The 18,439-nt window shown below is 35.9% G+C and overlaps 1 protein-coding gene across 1 annotated transcript; it reads left to right on the top strand.

The window, feature by feature from the left end:
- The first annotated feature begins 1,423 nt into the window (after positions 1-1,423).
- Positions 1,424-17,956, top strand: MC2R (melanocortin 2 receptor). Its single transcript, XM_039838838.1, has 2 exons — positions 1,424-1,520; positions 15,571-17,956. The coding sequence occupies exon 2, from the start codon at positions 15,695-15,697 to the stop codon at positions 16,586-16,588; it is 894 nt and encodes a 297-aa protein (XP_039694772.1). The 5' UTR covers positions 1,424-1,520; positions 15,571-15,694; the 3' UTR covers positions 16,589-17,956.
- Positions 17,957-18,439: the final 483 nt, after the last annotated feature.

Raw genomic sequence — 18,439 nt, 5'->3', positions numbered from 1 at the left:
AAGTCTCCATTCAGAGGGAATCTGCTGAAAATTGCCTTCCCCCAAAGAGCACCCCGTGCTGCAATACTCCCTCCATTTGCCAAGCCTGCCTGGGGCCCACTAACTGGGTCCTGCCATTAGTTTTCCTAACCAGCTTATCAGATACACAGATCTTTGACAAAGGTTCTGTGAAGCTGTAAATCTAAGGGTTGATGATGAGGTGTTTCTTCTTTTCCAGGCAACACAAACAGTGGCTTTCTGGAGGCACTGCACAGCTATTATATTCTGTCTCAACTGTTTGGCTCTGGTGGGAAAAAGAGGCCTGTGGAATACTCTGATTTGAGCCCTAAGGCATGTTGCCAAGTCCACAACTACTCACAAACAATCCTAAGCCTGAGCTGAGTCCAGTAGTGCCCAGGGAGAACATGCTTTGCCTAAGGGACAGGCCAGAGGAAAGGCACTTCATAAAAATGTGTTTCCCTACTGGGAAATCAAACTCAGACCTCTGTCCTCTGTCCTTTCCAGACCACCCACTTGGGAACATCTTTCAGTTTGTGGTTGGAGCTAATATTTTCAAAAATGGCCACTGGTTTGGGATCGGCCCCAAAGCTCCAGTCCATCCTAAAACTTGTCTTAATGCTGCATTTAAACATTCAGGTTGATGATACCAACATCTATTCTTCATATTTTTATTTCCCTAAGCTGCCTTGAGATAACTTCAACTCCTATTCTCCTCCCAAACACAGGCATGTACATACATATGCACATATACACATACATACACATGCATCATACATACACATGCATATACTTGGACACACATATACAACAGTCTTTCCCTGCAGGCATTGGCAAACAGAAGCCAACAATATTGTACTCTAAAACTAAACAATTTTGCTTTGAATTACAGAGCTATAGATGGTGGTTTCTGTGAAATTTTATGACAGAGAATTGGCAGAACATGAGAGTTTTTTTTCTCGTTTTGGCCCATGGTCTGTTAGATGCCCTCGAGCACACAATTTCCTCTGTCTCACTGTTTAGTCTTGTGAAATATGGGTAATAGGGTTATTCTCTTCTTCTTAGTGAGATTAATGAGCCAAATGTTTGCAAGATGTCCTGAGAAGTTTGCTGGAAATTTTAAAACAAATTCATCTAAAACCATTTCTTCAAAGCCCTGGTTTATTGAATTCCTTAGATCAAAACTAAATGCAACTCTAAAATGCTGTTAAAAAGGAGCAAGGTCACAACTCTGTATCTATCATAAAACTTGTCATAAACTTAGGGAGCAACCTTGTCTAGCTGAGCCCATGGAAATTGTGTCTTAATCTGTTTCTTTTTATTTCTCTAATTTCACATTACTAGAAATACACAGTCCATTTCATACAACATTTTTTCAAGGTTATGATAACAAACTAACTGTCTCTCCCCATGATGCATATGTTCTGGTGCTTCCTGGCCCAAGGTCTTTTCACTGGCTTTTCTTTCAAACCGTATTCATTCTTAGTCATCTCGGCTAGAAATTTCCTGCTTCAGAGCTAAAGGTAAGCACATTCTACTAATTTCTCAGGTTCTTATGTGCTTTGGGATCATAATTAGAACAGTTAGAAACAAATGTGAGAAAAAATTGTACTCAGAATTCCTTCTAATAGTTTATTCTTTTAATTATGGTCTTTCATCCTTCCTGAGGAAGTTCATTTTCCTAATTGAATTATAACAATAAAATCTATTACTTATTTGTCTAACCAAAGTAGCCTTCCCCGTTAATAAATTTATAAGCTTCTCTATATTCTTAGTCTTTAAATTATTATCAAACTCTACCCAACAATTATGGCCAGGGTTTTCCTAATGGAAATAAGGGTGAAAAAAAATCCTACTTCTTTTACCCTTTCATGAGAGTCACTCTTTTACCTAATTAACTTTTAATTAAGCGTGGTAATTATGGTAATTAGGGAAGCTGGCATGTGTTTGGCTTCCTGCATCACTGCCATTAACATATGCAAGTGGATTATTTGTGGTTCTGGGACAATATATATTCTCTCTGCCTTTGTTATCCATTAGTTCCACAGTCCTCTGACTTCCTTGGTAACAGCACAGGGTGTAGTATAAACAAGAAGTAAAAACATGTTCATTATCACAAACTCTTCCAAAATTGTTATCTCTTGGAAAGCCACTCAGTAACTGAAGTCTTGAGAAACTCTTTGCTTGGTTGACTCTGTCATTGAGGGACATGCATTCTCCAGAAAAGAGGTCTCAGTCTTTTTTTTTCTTTTCTTTTTGCTCTTTTTTTTTTTTTTTGGCTTTTTTAAAAATTAATTAATTTATTTTTATGGTGACATAAGTTTCAGCTATACATTTTAACAGTAAGGCATTGTGTGTTTACCTCCCATAGTTAGATTTCTTCCTGTCACCACATATTTGACCCCTTTTACCTCATCTCCTCCCTCTTTCCCTCTCTCCCTTACCATCTGGTAACCACTAGTCTATTGTCCATGTCCAATGGTCTCTGTTTGTTTGTCCTGTTGGTTTGTTGCTTTTAGGTTTATATCCCACATATAAATGATATCGTGTGATTTTCAACTTTTTCTGTCTGGCTTATTTCATTTAACATGATTATCTTGAGGTCCATCTGTGTTGTCCCAAATGTCAATATTTCATCTCTTCTTATTGCTGAGTAATATTACATTGTATATATGTACCACAGCTTCTTTATCCATTCATTTATTTATCGTAAGACACTTTGGTTGCTTCCATGCCCTGGCCACCATGGTTAATGCTGCTATGAACATCAGTGTACAAATACCTTTTCAGATATGAGTTTTCAAGTCTTTGAGGTTTTTAATAAAAACAGTTATTCATATTTTTATTTCCCAAGGCTACCTTGAGATAATTCTCCTCCTCTCAAACGTGTACATGTACACACATACACATATATGCACACACACAAAGCCTTAAAGGGATAGAAATGGTAAAAGGATACAGGGGCATGCTGAGAGTAAGGCCTTGAAAAAGACTGAGAAGAAGAGAGCTTCCTTCAGTGCACCCAGAGCAAAAATGCAGAAGGGATTGTGACAAGCTGTGCTCGCTCATTTGTGTATTTATCAAAAATGTCCATTGGATACTTAGTACCAAGCCTTGCTGCAAGCCCCAGTCAAATTGTCTACTGTGAGCTTCCAGGAGCAGTAGGGGAATAAAGTAGACAGCTCTAGAACAATCTTGACCTTTCAGTGCATCCTGCATCTCTTGTGGCAGAGGGAGAGTTTCACTCTAGTAGCAACTTCCTTTTTATTGCCTCAGAGAAACTTAAGATAATTCAATGTAAAACATTTTAAGCCATTTTATTCTTTACCTTGTTAATTTTTCCAGGTATGTTTACCATCTGAAATCGTAATGTTTAATTCACCTTTAATGAGATCTTTCTGCTGGGTGTAAGCAACATTCATCTTCCATTGATTGTACAACTATGGCTATGGCCAGGTTCTCTGCTAAGTGCTGGGCGTACAGAGATGGTAAAGACAGTTCTTATCCTAAAGAACTCAAAATCCATTTACAAGAGAAGACAGTGTGTTTTAATGTGAGCAATACTATCAGAAAAAATAAAGACAAATTGTATAGAAAAACAGGTGGGAAACTCTCTCATGCTTCTTTGGGAGAGGGAAGGCAGTTTGGGATAGTCTGCATAGAGATAGGAATGTGTATGCTGAACGTGAAAAGGTGATGAAGAAAATGGGAAAGGGACACCACACGAAAATTGTATATTATGATGAAAAGAAAGAAAAGAATGAGACTGCCTCATACTCCAAAATACGGGGACCTCTTATACTTGATTCTAGACAGAATTCAAAGCGGGCCATGTGCTGGGTTCAGATGAGTCTTTGTTTATCATTAATGAGTACTGCCACATGAATAGCCAAACTTTAGAGTTATAACTGCTTCTATTCAGTAAGATCAAGAAAACTGATTATTAGCTGGTAACGGTGATATGGTGCTAGCAAAGGTTGTTGGGACAGTCCAGGATCAGTAAGTGAATTAGAAATTCATCTATCTTGGAGTTTCTCCTTGCTTTCCTCTCTTTCTCCTCTCTTTCTTTCAACAGTGTACTGATTAATAATATCCACAATCTTATTATGATGCTACTTTATTTTATTTAGCACAAAATGGCCTTAGAGCAAGTACTCCCCAGCATCTTCCACCACATAGTGCCTAAACTAAACTCTCAAATACTTGGGGGGTGGGTGAGACAAGTACCCAGTCAGTGTCTGCTGGACTGGAATCCTGCTGCTTCCACTTATGCTCAGCCTCCAGAGCCTGTTTGGAAAAAAGGAGAGAACATAGGCCTTAGAGGAAGGCAGACTTAGCAGCTGGATAATCTTAAGTAAGTTACCTAACCTCTATGAATCTCAGTTTTCTTATCTGTGAAATTGGTGGGGGAGCAGGGAATAGGAGTATTATCTTTTATATTTAATTGGAGCATTAAACAGAATGCCTTTCACTGTGAACCTTCTCTGACCTTTAACATAGACACCACTGTAAGAGAAGCCATGGTAAAACCAAATTGCTTTTAAAGTGAAGAATTTTAAGGACGTGCTGATGTACCAGGGAGTTTGGTTTTCTAGCTGTTAGGGTATTAATTAAAATTGCTAAACACACATTTGGTTCCTACACAGTAGACAATGAATTACCGACATTGCTTATAGGTAAAGTCAATCCTTTTCTGCATCATGTATACCATGTAGCAGCCATGACTCATTAGCAAGTCACCATAACCTTACCTGTTCTCTTTCTCAGGTGTGTATGTCTTGTCTCCTCAGCTAGATTTTGATGAGCAGTATGGTGTTTCCTATCTTTTTTATTCCCAACTACACATAACCTGGATCCTAGAAGATGTTCACAAAGGCCAGTTCTTTATTCGATTACTTGAATTAAAGCCAAAAGATCCTAAAACTTTCCTTCTCCCTAACCCTCCCATACATCTATTCTCATCATATTCCTTGGATAACAAATGCTTCATTAACAGCCCCTCATCCTCTGGGACTGAGACTCACTGTGGAGTACAAAAAAGCAGTGACACTAGCTCCTCAACACTCCAGAGCAGAGTCCAGAGACTAAAAGCTGCCTGTCATGCTCATGGTGGTCATGCGGTCCAGTTAGGTTGGAGTCAGTCCACTCCCTAGCAGGAGTTAGGTGAGTCAAAGAAAGCTTTGAGTCACCAATCTAAAGATATGAAATAAGTTTAAAATTCTTCATCTGGAATAGGAAAGCAGTTGTTTAATGTTGTTTTATTTAATGGCATTTGTTCAGCTCACTGAACCAGTTAAAAACTATTCCATGCTTTCGCAAAAGAGTGGAAATTGGAAACTATTCCAGGAGTGGAAATATAAACGGAACTGTGCAGTAAAGAATCTGGTATTGATTTTTTTAAGTAAGTTACGACAAGGGTTCGATGGAGGTTTTTATTCCAAAAAAAATCTCCAGGAAAGATTAAATGCCACCAAGTTTGCTCCCTAACACACATCTGCTCCAGGCCCTCAGCTTCTATTATACGCATGTATACTTGGTTCCCAATATTATGGAAGGTCTCCTTTGCCTAATCTGGAGAACAATTGAACATTTATACGCAAAAAAAAAAAAAAAGGATCTAGATGTAGATCTCATATCTTACACACACACGTGTGCACACACACACACACACACACACAAAACTCCAAGTGAATCATAGACCTAAATGTAAATATAAGACCACACAACTTCTAGAAGAAAACACAGATGAAAATATACATTACAGATGAAAATCTAATGACATTAGATTTGGTAATGAATTTTTAGATATAACACCAAAAGTATCATCCATGAAAGGAAAAATAAATAAAGTGACTATTAAAAATTTTTTTGACTTTATTAAAATTTAAAACATCTACTCTATGATAGACATTGTTAAAATAATAAAAAGACAAACCACAGACTAGGAAAAAATAATTTCAAATACATATTGGAAAAATGACTTTTTTCTCAAAATATTCAAAGAATTATTAAACTCAACAAAAAGAAAGAAACAACACAATTTAAAAATAAACAAAAAATCTGAATAGACGTCTCACCAAAGCAGACCTACAGATGTTAAATAAACACATGAAATGATACTCATCATAATTCATCATTAGGAAAATGAAAATTAAACCAACAGTGAGATACCACTATGCACTTATTAGAATGGCTGACATCCAAAATGTTGACAACACCAAATGCTGTGAGGATGTGGAGCAACAGGAACTCTAATTCCTTGTTGGTGGCAATAGAAAATGGTATAGCCACTTTGAAGGTCATGTGGCAGTTTCTTACAAAACTAAACAGACTCTTACCATATGATCAAACAATTATGTTCCTTGGTATTTATGAGTTGGAAATGTATGTCCACACAAAAACCTGCATGTGATTTTTATAGCAGCTTGATTCACAATTACCAAAACTTGGAAGCAAGCAAAATGTCCTTCTACTATCCTTTAGCTCTCAAGCCTAAAAAAGATGTGGGTGAAACTTAAATTTATATTACTAAGTGATACAAGCCAGTCTAAAAGGTCATGTACTATATGATTTCCATTATATGATGTTCTGGGAAAGACAAGCTGTAAGACAGTAAACAGATAAGCTATTTTCAGTGGCTTGAAGAGGGATTGAGGGTTGAATAGATGAAATACAGGGGAATTTGTAGAGTGGTAAACCATTCTGTATACTATAATAGTGAATATATCACACCCTGCATTTGTCAAAATCTATAGAAATTTACAGCATAAAGAGTGAGTCTTATGTGTGCAAATTTTAAAAAATCATTTAGGAGGTCCAGGGATTTCAGATCGAAATACAACAATAGAATCTGATTGTATTATAAATAAACAAAATAACTTCAATGAAGGGGGTAAAGAGAAAGGTGATGACCTAAATAACTTTGAAATAACTTTGAAAATGAGTGGAGACTATAAAACAAAGGCAAAAGCACTGTTCTCTAGATCAGGGGTCCTCAGTCCCCAGGCTGCAGGCCGATACTGGTTTATGACTTGTTAGGAACGAGGTCACACAGCAGGAGGTGAGTGGCAGGCAAGCAAGTGGAGTTTCATCTATATTCACAGCTGCTTCCCAGCACTAGCTTCACCGCCTCAGCTCCAACTCAGATCATCAGGCATTAGGTTTTCATGGGAGCACCAATCCCTGGTGCCAAAAAGGTTGGGGGACCACTGCAGATGATAAAGTTCACCACAGTGATATGGGTTAACAATTTGGAAACCGCTATAAATGTATACTAGAATCAAGCAGTTAAGTAATACATGGCAAATGTTGGTGCAGAAGGTTATAGATAAGCAAGGAGAGAAGGCTCGAAGAATGTGATAATGGAATGGAGTTGCAGACATCAGCATGAGTTCATGATTAGCTTAATATAGGTACAGATAGATAAATATTTATAGATATGTACATACACATTGCTTAGTTCACACTATTTTACACTACTTATAGTTTACACATATTTCTTTGCTCTGAAATCTTAACTGAAAAGGCCTAGAAGCAATGGCATCCCAGTAGCAACTTGAATATTTAGCACTTAGATCTTGGTTTCTAATCCCGTTCTTCAATAAAAGGAATCAAGTATCCCTGGAATAATGGCTATGGTACAAAATAACAAGATGAGCCTGGAACATCTTTTAATGCCAGAAAGTAAATAATTGTTCCCCAAAATCACTACCATGAAAGTACGTCTAAAGGACACAGATGCCAAGTGAAAGAACTCCGAATGGCCAAATAAATAAAATTATATTGAATTATAACCTAAAATATAAAATAAATATCCATGTATCCATACTGATACAAACAAATGACTGAATAAATAAACAGAACCAATAGGCAAATCTCCTAGGCAGAATTCCAAATAATTTACATAGGTAGATACTCCACTCTCAGGAGGTGGGGCACAGTGACTTCCTTTGAAAGAATACATTATGAAGGTGAGTGGATAGAGACTTCACAACAGAGTAACTTGATAGACACTTTCTCAGCCAAATGGTGGTGGTCAACACCAATGGTAGTATGTTGTGTTGATGGTAAGTTCCTTGATATGATGTAATGAGAATGTTACTTTGCTCCTTGTGGTTTTTCTCCCCCCAAATCCATAATCCCAGTCTGATCATGACAAAATTACCAGACAAATAGCAATTGTAGAACATTCTACAAAATACTTGACCAGCAATCCTTAAAACTGTCAAGATCATTAAAAACAAGAAAAGTCTGAGAAACTGCCACAGCCAAGAGGATCATAAGGAGACATGCTAAATGTAATAACAGCTAATTGCCACTGTGGGATCTTGGAACAGAAAATGTACATTAGATAAAACTAAGGAAATATGAATAAAGTATGAACTTTAGCTAATAATAATGTGTCAATACTGACCATCAATTGTGGTTAATGTACTATATTAATGTGAAACGCTAATATGGGAAACTGGGTGTACTTTGTATGGGAACTCTCTGCTAGCTTTGTAACTGTCCCATGAATCTAAAACTGTTCTAAAATAAAAATATATATATTTTAAAAAATAGTTCGTAGCTCCACCACCCAATTAATATTTGAGATATTCTTCTAGGGATTTTTCTATGCCTTTTAATGAATATATATATAAACTTCTGCACCATCGAACCATGATTTTAATTATAAAATAGTGTTCTATCTTTTTTAATTATAAAATAGTGTTCTATATTTATGTTGTTATCAGTTTTTCACTATTATAAGTAACAATTCAGTGAACATTATTGTATATACATCTTTGTACATATCATTGATTATTTGTTTAGGGCTCCTGAGTTACAGATCTTTCAGATTTTTAAGTCCTAAAGGCAGACAGTGTGATGGTGGAACTATATGTGTCACCTTCTATTGGGTTAGAATGTGTGAGTAGGATGCTTATTCTAGATTTTTAGTGACAACGCATTTTCCAATTAATGAGTTTGAAGAAATACTTATATCTATATTTGACAAATATGATACTTGGATTTTGAACAATTTGTATTTATTGTAATTTAGATAGATCAACTGTGATTATAATCCTTCACAGCACCTTAGTTTATTTACAACTATTTTTTATCTTCTATTCTTATTCTTACTATATATTAGTATCAGGTAGACAATATAATGGTAAGACATTTATATAATTTATGAAGTGATCCCCTGATTACTCTAGCACAACCATTACAATAATATTGACTATATTCCCTGTGCTGTACTCTACTTTCCCATGACTATTTTGTAATTACTAATTTGAACTTTTTCATCTCTTCATCTTTTGTACCCTCTCTCCTCTTTTCTCTCCTCTGGTAATCAGCAGTTTGTTTTCTGTATCTGTGAGTCTGTTTTCATTTACATTGTTTCTTTTGTTCCTTAGATTCTGCATATAAGTGAAATCATATGGTATTTATCTTTCTCTGTCTGACTTATTTCACTCAGCATAATACCCTCTAGGTCGATCCATGTCATTGCAAATGATAAGATTTCATTTTTTTTATGGCTGAGTAATATTCCATTGTATACATGTACCACAGCTTCTTTATCCAATCATCTATGATGGCACCTAGGTTGCTTCCATATCTTGGCTATTATGAATAGTGTTGCTGTGAACGTAGGAGTGCATGCAATTTACAAACTAATATTTTGGTTTTCTTTAAATAAATACCCAGAAGTGCAATTACTGGGCAAAAGGTAGTTTTGTTTTTAATTTTTTGAGGAACCTCCAGACAATTTTCCATAGTGGCTGAATCAACTTGCAATTCCACCAACAGTGTATGAGGGTTCCATTTTCTCCACTTCCTTGCCAACACTTATTTTTTGATTTATTGATGATAGATAACCTGACAGGTGTGAGATGATATCTCATTGAGGTTTTAATTTGCATTCCTCTGACGATTAGTGATGTTGAGCATCTTTTCATATGCCTATTGGCTGCTTGTATGTCCTCTTTGGAGAAATACTTATTCAGATCTTCTGCTCATCTTTTAATTGGATTGTTTCGTTGTTGTTGTTGTTGAGTTTTGAGTATTAATCTCTTATCAGATGTATCATAGGTAAATATCCTCTCCCATTCAGTAAGTGGTCTTTTCACTGATAATAGTATCCTTGCTGTGCAAAAACTTTGCAGTTTGATGTAGTCCTAATTGTTTATTTTTCCTTTTGTTTCCTTTGCCCAAAAAGATATATCAGAAAAAAAGTATTACTAAAAGCAATATCAGAGAGTTTACTGCCTATTTTTTTCTTCTAGGAGTTTTATGGTTTCAGGTTTTACATATAAGTCTTTAATTCTTTTCGATTTTATTCTTGTATATGGTGTAAGAAGGTGGTAGAGTTTTCCCAACGCCATTTATTGAAGAGACTGTCTTTACCCCATTGTATATTCTTGCCTCCTTTGTCATAGATTAAATGAGCATATAGATGGACTTATTTCTTGGCTCTCTTTTCTGTTCCATTGATCTATGCATTTGTTTGTTTGTCAGTACCATGCTGTTTCAATTGCTATAGCCTTGTACTCCATCATGACATCATGTAGTGTAATACCTCCAATTTTGTTCTTTTTTTCTCAAAATTCCCATGGTTATTCAAAGTCTTTCATGGTTTCATATAAATTTTTGGATTATTTGTTCTAGTTCTCTGAAAAATATCGTTGGTATTTTGATAGGGATTCCATTGAATCTATAGATATTTGGAGTATTACGGATATTTAACATTAATTTCTCCTTTCCATGAGCGTGATTTATGCTTCCATTTATTTGTATCTTCTTTAATTTCTTTCTTTAGTGTCATAGTTTTCTGAGTACAGGTTTTTTACCTCCTCAGTTAAATTTATTCCTAGATATTTTATTTTATTTTTAAATGCAGTTGTAAATGGGATTGTTTTCTTAATTTCTCTTTCTGATAGTTCATTATTGGTGTATAAAAATGCAACAGATTTCTGAATTAATTTTGTATCCTGATAATTCATTTATCAATTCTAACAGTTTTGGGGTGGAATCTTTGGGGTTCTCTATATAGTATCTTGTCACCTGCAAATAATGACAGCTTTGCTTTCCCTTTCCTTTTATTTCTCTTTTTTGCCTTATTGCAGTAGCTAGGACTTCTACTTCTATGTTTAATAAACCAGTAAAAGTGGATATCCTTGTCTTGTTCTTGATCTTAAAGAAAACAATTTTAGCTTTTCTTTATGGAGTATGATGTTAGCTGTAGATTTGTCATATATGGTGTTTATTATGTTGAGGTATGTCCCCTCTACTCCCACTTTGCTGAGAGATTTTATTATAAATAAATGCTGGATTTCGTCAAACACTTTTTCTGCATCTATTGATATGACTATATGATTTTTATCTTTCAATTTGTTAATGCAGTGTATCACATGAATTGATTTGCAGATATAGTACCAACCTTGCATCTCAGGAATAAATCCAAATTAATCATGATGTATGATCATTTTAATGCATTCTTTAATGTGATTTGCATATATTTTGTGGAAGATTTTTGCATCATTGTTCATCAGGGATATCGGCCTGCAGTTTTCTTTTTTTGTACTGTCTTTGTCCGATTTTGGAATCAGCATAATGGTGGCTTTGTAAAAAGAGTTAGGGAGTCTTCCCTTCTCTTGAATTTTTTGGAATAGTAGTAAAATACATGTTAATTCTTATTAGAAAATTCACCTGTGAAGGCATCTAGTCCAGAACTCTTGTTTTGGGGGAGTGTTTTTAAATTACTGATTCAATTTCTAGTGGTAATCGGTCAGTTTAGATTTCTGATTCTTTTTAACTCAGTCTTGGGAGATTGTATCTTTCTAGAAAGAAATTAAGTTCTTCCAAATGGTCCACAATTGCTCTGTAGAGTCAATTGTCACTTCTTTTTCATTTCTTTTTTCCTTGGTGAATATGGTTAAAGATTTATCACTTTTGTTTATCTTTTTAAAGAAACAGATCTTGGTTTCATTGATCTTTCGTATTGCTTATTTAGCCTTATTTCATTTATTTCTGCTCTAATCTTTATTATTTCCTTCCTTCTACTATTTTGTGCTTTGTTTGCTATTCTTTTTCCGGTTCTTTCAAGTGAAAGGTTGGATTATTTATTTGAGCTTTTTCTTCTTTCTTGAGATAGGACTGTATTGCAACCAATTTCCCTCTCAGGACTGCTTTTGCTGTGTCCCATAGATTTTGAGTTGTGTTTTCATTTTCATTTGTCTCTACATATCTTTTGATTTCTTCTCTAATCTCATTGTTAACCCATTTATTGTTTAGTAACATGTTGTTTATCCTCCATGTGTTTGTGTATTTTGCAGGAATTTTTTTTGTAGTTGATTTTTAGTTTTATACCATTGTGGTTGGAGAAGGTTGATATGATTTCAATCTTCTTAAATTTCTTGAGATTTATTTCATGGCCTAAAGTGGTCTATCTTGAAAAATGGTCCATGTGCACTTGAGAAGAATGTTTTGCACTGAAACACTCTGAAAATATCAATTAATTTTATCTTGTCTAGTGTATCATTTAAGGCCACTGTTTCCTTGTTGATTTTCTATCTGGAAGTTCTGTCCATTGGTGTCAATGGGGTTTAAAGTCCCCTACTATGAGTGTATTACTGCCAATCTCTCACTTTATGTTGGTCAATATTTGCTTTATATATGTCGGTGCTCCTGTTTTGGGTGTGTATATATTTATTAAGGTTATGTCCTCCTGTTGGACTGATCCCTTTATCATTAAATGATGCCCTTCTTTGTCTCTCATTATAGCCTTTGTTTTAAAGTCTCTATTGTTTGATATATATTGTTACCCAGCATTTTTTAAATTTTCACTTGTATAAAATATCTTTTTTCCATCCCTTAACTTTTAGTCTGTGTGTGTCTTTCAATCTGAAGTGGGTCTCTTATAGACAGCATGTATATGGATCTTGTTTTCTTATCCATTCAGCTATCCTATGTCTTTTGATTGGAGCATTTAATCCATATATAATAAAGTGGTTATTGATAGGTACATAGTTATTGCCATTTTATTATTCATATTTATGTCCCTCCACACTTCTTCTTTTTACATAATTCCCCTTAACATTTCTTGTAATAGCAACTTGGTGGTGGTGAATTCCTTTTGCTTTTTACTGTTTGGGAAGCTCTTTATCTCACTTTTAGTTTTAATTGATAGCCTTGCTGGGTAGAGTAGTCTTGGTTGTAGGTCCTTGTTTTTCATTACTTTGAATATCTCATGACAATTGCTCCTGGCCTGCAAAATTTCTGTTGAAAAATTAGCTGACATTCTTATGTGAGTACATTGTAAGTAACGAGCTGCTTTCTCTTGTTGCTTTTAGAATTTTCTCTTTGTCTTTAAACTTTGCCATTTTAACTATGATTGTTTTTGTTTGGGTTTGTTTGGTTTCTTCTTGCTTAGGACTCTCTGCACTTCCTGGATTTGTATGTCTATTTTTTTCAATAAGTTAAGGAAATTGTTCACTATTTTTTTTTTCAAATAGGTTCTTATTCTCTTGGCCTCTCTCTTCTTTTTCTGGTACCCCTATGATGCAAATATTGGTACTTTCAATGTTTTCCTAGAGGTCTCTTAAACTTTCTTCATTTCTAAAATTCTTTTTTCTTTTTGCTATTCTGATTGGGTGTTTTCTGCTACATTTTCTTCCAAATTACTAATTTGATCTGCTTCATCTAATCTACTATTGATTTTTAATGTATTTTTATTTATTTTATTATTAATTTCTCATTGGTTCTTTTTTATGTCTTTTTTATGTTTACTATGTCTCTGTTGAAGTCCTCACTGATGTCATCTATTATTCTCCTAACTTCATTGAACATCCTTATTACCAGTGTTTTGAACTCTCTTTGGTAGGTTGCTTGCCTCCATTTCATTTTGTTCTTTTTCTGGAGTTATCTCCTGTTGTTTTATTTGTGACATGTTTCTTTGTTTTCTCATTTTAGTTGTTTCTGTTTTTTTTTCTATATATTAGGTAGATTTGTTACATCTCCCAGTCTTGGGCAGGTGGCCTTATGTAGTCGGTGCCCGGTGTGTCCAGTGGCACAGTCTCCACAATCACTTGCACTAGGAGCTCCATGAGTGTCCCTTGTGTGAATTGTGTGTGGTCTCCTGTTGTCATTAAGCCTTAGTTGCTGTTAGTATGTTAGTGGATGGAATTGACTCTCAGTGCTGACTGGTTTTGAGGATTGACCCTTCCCGGTGTATGAGCCATTTCGTGGGGCTGACCCTACTGAGTGGAATTCACCCCAGTGAGATTGTGTACCTGTTGAGACCACCCTTTGGCTGTGTCACTTGTGTGCCTAATCAGGTGGTGATTTGTTTTATCTGATGCCAGCCTCTTGGTGTATTCATTCTGTGGCCCCTTGAGAGGGGCTCCTGTTCGAACCAATGTCAGCCACTGCCTGTAACTTGCCCAAGGCTGCCTGGTAGGCAGTACAAAGAGATCCATGTGTGGTTGTTGCCCGTGCTGGTCCTGAAGGCACGTGGGAGAGACCATTTTGGGGACTCAAGCCAGCTGCCACCAGTACCAGACCAGGCCTGGGGCAGCTTAGCAAAAAGTCTAGGGCACTCCAGGAATAAAGAATGGTAATAACTACATTCCTATCAACAAGTACCTCAAATGGAAAAGAATTAAGTGCTCCAATCAAAAGATAGAGTGGCCAAATGGATAAGAAAACAAGACCCCTACATATGCTGCCTACAAGAGACTCGCTTCAGATTAAAAGTCACACACAGATTAAAAGGAAGAGGATGGAAAAGAAATTGCCTTGATGGACCTAGAGGGTATTGCACTGAATGAAGAAAGTCAGATAAAGACAAATACCTCATCAGCCACATACACGTGGAATCTAAAGAACAAAATAACAACAACAAAAATTAAAACAAACTCATAGATACAGAGAATATTTTGAGGGATACTAGATGGGAGTAAGGGTTGGGGGGATGGTGAAAAGGGGCAAAGAGATTAAGAAGTGCAAATGGATAGTTACAAAATAGTTATAGAGATATACAGTGTAGCATAAGGAAAATAGTCAACAAAGTTGTAATAAATATTTAAGGGGGAAGAGGGATACTTCATTTAGTGAAGTATCCTTCATGAAGTAGGGCGACTACTTCATGAGTTATATAGATCTCTAATCACTCTGTCATACAACTGAAACTGATATATTACTGCATGTCAACTGTAATTGAAAAAAAAAACTCATTGAATTGTACCATGTAAATATGAACAACTAATTGTCTATTATACTTCAATAAAGCTGGGAAAAAAGGGTAGTTATGTGTTTTCCTATTTCTACATATGCCTTTAATTTCTTTTACTTCTTTTCTCATTCTAGTCTATCCATGAGAAGAATACGAGAGGGAGAGGGGAGAGGACAAAATTCCACTAGAGATATTTGTCACAAAGCAATTAAGATTGAGAGTTTGGTAAATTGTTTTATTTAAATTATTACACCATTATATTTCATTAAGGCAACAGAAATTTCTTAGAGGTAGCATGGCTTGTTTTTACCTTGTTGTCAATTTTGCAGCTGATATTTATATATATTCTTTCTTAGGTGATAGTGTGGCTTTTACCTCAGATCTCCTGCAAGTACTACAAAGAAGAAAAAATTCTGAATAATTAGTCAAGATTTCTTTCAAGTCCAAGTAATATTCTTGACTTTACCACAAGCAGGGGAAATGAAGCACATAATCAGTCTATATGAAAACATAAATGATACAGCAAGAAATAATTCAGACTGTCCTCATGTGGTTTTGCCAGAGGAGATATTTTTTACAATATCCATCATCGGAGTTTTGGAGAATCTGATTGTCCTTCTGGCTGTGATAAAGAATAAGAATCTCCAGGCACCCATGTACTTTTTCATTTGCAGCTTAGCCATTTCTGATATGTTGGGCAGCCTGTATAAGATCTTGGAAAATACCCTGATCATGTTCGGAAACATGGGTTATCTCAAGCCTCGTGGCAATTTTGAAACCACAGCTGATGATATCATTGACTCCCTGTTCATCCTCTCTCTACTTGGCTCCATTTTCAGTCTGTCTGTGATTGCTGCTGACCGCTACATCACAATCTTCCATGCTCTGCAGTATCACAGCATTGTGACTATGCGTCGCACTATTGTCATCCTGACAGTCATCTGGACATGCTGTATATGCAGTGGCATCACCATGGTGCTCTTCTCCCATCACATCCCCACAGTAATTACCTTCACATCACTGTTCCCTCTGATGTTGGTCTTCATCCTGTGCCTCTACGTTCACATGCTCTTGCTGGCTCATTCCCATGCCAGAAAGATCTCAACACTTCCCAGAGCCAACATGAAAGGGGTCATCACGTTGACCATCCTTCTTGGGGTTTTCATCTTCTGCTGGGCTCCCTTTGTCCTTCATGTCCTCTTAATGACATTCTGCCCAAATAATCCTTATTGTGCCTGCTACATGTCTCTCTTCCAGGTAAATGGTATGTTGATCATGTGCAATGCAGTCATTGACCCTTTTATATATGCCTTCCGGAGCCCAGAGCTTAGGGAAGCATTCAAAAAGATGATCTTCTGCTGCAGGTTCCAGTAGAATTATTGGTCCCTGATTTTAGGAGTCATGGTGATAATATTGTCAAGTGATAAAATAACATGACATACCAACAAATACTAATGTTCTCAACTGTTTTTTCCTTCCCCAGTGTGTATGAGAATTATTCCACTTACTAGTATTTGTAATAGTTTGGTTCTATGTGAACAGTCTTGCCATAGTACAGCTTTTATAACCAGAGAGATAAAATAATGAACTATAAAGAAGGACAGAGTACAAAGCACACATAGCAATACAATTTGAGAGCTTTGGACTAAGGCAAAAACTTGTTCTTTCCTGGCTGGAGGCCACTATAATTGATTTCTAAAAGTTAAAGTACCAAGATAAGTACTCAGGCCAGAAACTACAGGGCCTTTAAACCAAAGATGCCAATAAATTGCTGCAGCTGAATTTGCCCATCCCACACTACCACATATAGAATCCCTTTCCTCCCTCCTACCTGCCTGCTTTACTGTTTGTCATCTCAAATCTTTTTGGAAGCAAGAAAGGTAAAAATTATAAATGTCAAAGAATATGCTTTGAGTTTTCATGAATGAAGGAAACTTCTCTATTAGTCTTCTTTGCTCATTCAGTATCCCACTATCTTTTAAATCCTTATTAAAACGTTTCATGTTTTAAAAGCATAAATTTCAAAGGAAGAAATAAAAACTAATCCATTTATTTCCTATGTGGGAATAAAGGCCAGAGGAAAATCGTAATTATCTGAAGAATGTATAATCAATCTTTGTGTTTGTCCCAGTGTAGTAGTACAGGAAAAGAGACCCAAATATGTATTTTGTGAAGTATTGAGAGAGAGAGAGAAAGGAAGACAAACAGAGACAGACAGAGACAGAGAGACAGAGACAGACAGAGAGAGAGAGAGCAGAAAGACAGAGAGAGAGTTAGTTAGTTAATCATGCCTTTGGACTATGGGAAAAACCAAGACCAAAACAACACTTCAAGACAGTGCTATTATTGAGACCCAAGCCAGAGACTCTTCCATGGACGAATCTGAGAGGCAGACCTAATTAGTAGAAAATTTCATTCTACCATCAGCCACAGGACAGATGCCAGATATTGAAAAGTGTCATCACCAATGAGAATAAAACATAATTTGTAAGTTCATCCATTTAAAAAAAATTATTAAATTTATTGGGAATGACACTGATTAATAAAATTATATAGATTTCAAGTATACAATTCAAAAATAAATAATATGTATATTGCATTGTATGTTTACCACTCAAAGTTAAATTTCCTTCCATCAACATATATTTGACCCTACTTACCTTTATCTGCCTCCCCCTACCTGTGTGTTATGAGTGTTTGTTTGTCTTGTCCATTTGTTGCTTTCAATTTTTTTATCCCACATGTGAGTGAAATCATATGGTTCTCAACTTTTTTTTCTGACTTTTTTGTTTAGCATGATAATCTCAAAGAGGTGGTACATAAATACAGTGGAATATTACCCAGACATAAGAAAAGATGAAATACTGGCATTTGCAATAATATGGATGGATCTTGAGATTATCATGCTAAGCAAAATTCATCTGTTTTTAATAGCTAAAAATAAAGCTTAAAGAAGAAGTGACTTCTGATGGCAAGTTCTTGCTAAATTGAAAAGTAACCTAAAGGGATAAGTGATGAGAGAAGGAGAGGAAAGAAGCCAGGTCCTCAGATGCACAGAGCATGGTTGCTCAGGATCCACTGGGAGTGACAGCATCTTTTGGAAGAGGCAACATTTTGACCTTGGAAGAGTTTTCCCTGAGCTGCTGAGAGCAGAAGCCAACCACACATAGGACTGCTGGTCTGGTGATGGGTTTGATATTAGATGTGGGAAGGGACTGGATCTTA

This window comes from Pteropus medius, unplaced genomic scaffold (assembly GCF_902729225.1).
Source record: "Pteropus medius unplaced genomic scaffold, Ma_sr-lr_union100, whole genome shotgun sequence".
Classification (NCBI taxonomy): Eukaryota; Metazoa; Chordata; class Mammalia; order Chiroptera; family Pteropodidae; genus Pteropus; species Pteropus medius.
This window is presented reverse-complemented; position numbering and strand designations above follow the sequence as displayed.

Coding starts and splice junctions, on each gene's coding strand:
- MC2R (XM_039838838.1), top strand. CDS start 15,695: ATGAAGCACATAATCAGTCTATATGAAAACATAAATGATACAGCAAGA.